General features: G+C 43.4%; 1 protein-coding gene across 1 annotated transcript; it reads right to left on the reverse strand.

Annotated features, from left to right (window-relative positions):
- Positions 1-916: 916 nt before the first annotated feature.
- On the reverse strand, positions 917-1860 carry MELLADRAFT_70238 (uncharacterized protein; the record flags this gene model as incomplete). Its single annotated transcript, XM_007419600.1, has 2 exons — positions 917-1370; positions 1802-1860. The coding sequence occupies 2 exons, from the start codon at positions 1858-1860 to the stop codon at positions 917-919; spliced, it is 513 nt and encodes a 170-aa protein (XP_007419662.1).

The raw sequence follows: 1860 nt of genomic DNA on the forward strand, positions 1-1860 counted from the left end.
TTGTCGCAGGCACGCCACGTAGAGGCATTCTGTGAATCATCAGCTGCAGTGTGCATCCGCGTGCAAGGATCCTAAAGGAGGAAAAGTTTTAAGGGCTATAAGCTTCTATGGAAAAGAACATTGATTGATATGGATTGAGTGCAAACTGACTTACCGGCGAATCAATTGAAGAGGTAGGATGTACATCTTCCCACTTATTGACCTCAGTTGGATGAAGAAAGAGATTTGGATATCGAATCTCAATTGCGCTGACCTCGACACTTGCTGACTTATGTCGTCTCTGTTGAAAATTTCCATCAATACATACTACATAGTCTGGCTCCCCTTCTTTCTTGGCGTAAACATTCTCGCCAAAACAGCGTGGGCAATTGGCCCCTAGCTTTTCCTTTGTTGAAAGTTCCATCGCACGGAAACCCAGATTTTCTTTCACTTGAATCAAGCGTCGGTATGCATCTACTGCACAAGAAAACTGTCTCCCCCATCTCCGCGGCTGGTGATATCAATCCTGGAATTAGTTTTCAGAATTCAAATTTGAACGCCAAGAATTATAGCACCTACCTTTTTCGTGACATCCTCTACAAATCCTAGGGCCGCTCGGTGAAAAAAATCGAGTGCTTGAGCAAATGGATGTGTTCGCACACAGCAAAACCTCCAGAGGGCATCGTGTAGCCGGAGAAGTCTTAACAAGAATGCAATCTCCGGCAGGACTCATGGGGAACCGCCGATGTAGCCCATCTGAATCAGCCTGACTTGGTCTGATTGGCACGAGCAGAATTCTACTGCTTGTGTATCATGTGCTATAGGATAGAGAACACATATATCTTTGAATATGGGCAGATACACAGTGAACCAAAGGTCTCTCACTCAATATATCCACCAACTCGAGGTGCCGGATTCGTTTCTTCGCCACCGAGCATCAACATTGGTCTTTTGTGTCGAAATTCCAAGTTTCAGCTTGGCTCCAATCGAAAGTGAGCAGCTTGCATCTCATGAAAATCTTGAACATTGATTCAAGTATCTCCTCCCATTGTCGTACCTCTCGTATTCGACGCCGTTGATTATACTCACCCGCCTTCTGAGCAACACCAAGATCAGTATCTGAAGCAATAGACTGCTCAGAATCATATGATTCTGTTTCCGAATCACTTTCATCATAAGGAGGTGAGTCGGGTTGTTCATAATCAAATCCATAGAAACCCTCGTTCCCATGTATAGCATGATCATTGTCAGTTGCTGCGCTTGTAGAAGGCATAGCAACATCTGGCTGCTGGATTAGTGCACGGACAAGTGAGTCGCATGCTTTTGCGCAATACTCTTCTTCGATTTTGTCCCATTCGGACAACTGTTTGGATGATTGACTCGAGTCTTGCCTAGGTTTAGTTAAACCGGTTTACTGGAAGCAATCGATTGCCTTTCTTTCCAGGAGCCATGCGATAGAAGAATATTGACGACGAGATAACGAGATAAGATGTGGTATTTTGGTACTACGTAGCAATCTTATGAAGTGCTGAGATGCCCAGTGATCTATATGATTATAATTTTTCCAATCGATTCACCACTTTCGGAAGATTATCGGCATGTCCATTTGCGGTAGTTCTGTTCCATTTATTTCACCTGTCTGTTGAAAAGTAAACCGTCTGTTGGACAGTTTACCTGAAAGTTAGTCCTGAAAACTAAGCCACAGATAGAGCAATTGAACCGGTGATAGACTATAGTAGCCAATGATAGTTGTCAAGCTCATAACTCTGTTGTACATCATTCATTCCGACTGTTCAGTCTTTAGTAATACTAGGTTTCAAACCTATTGACACTATCACCTTCAAATTGCCTCTTCAAATCTTGAGATGGCCTCATAGCCAT

This window comes from Melampsora larici-populina, assembly GCF_000204055.1.
Source record: "Melampsora larici-populina 98AG31 unplaced genomic scaffold MELLAscaffold_267, whole genome shotgun sequence".
In the NCBI taxonomy this organism is placed as follows: Eukaryota; Fungi; Basidiomycota; class Pucciniomycetes; order Pucciniales; family Melampsoraceae; genus Melampsora; species Melampsora laricis-populina.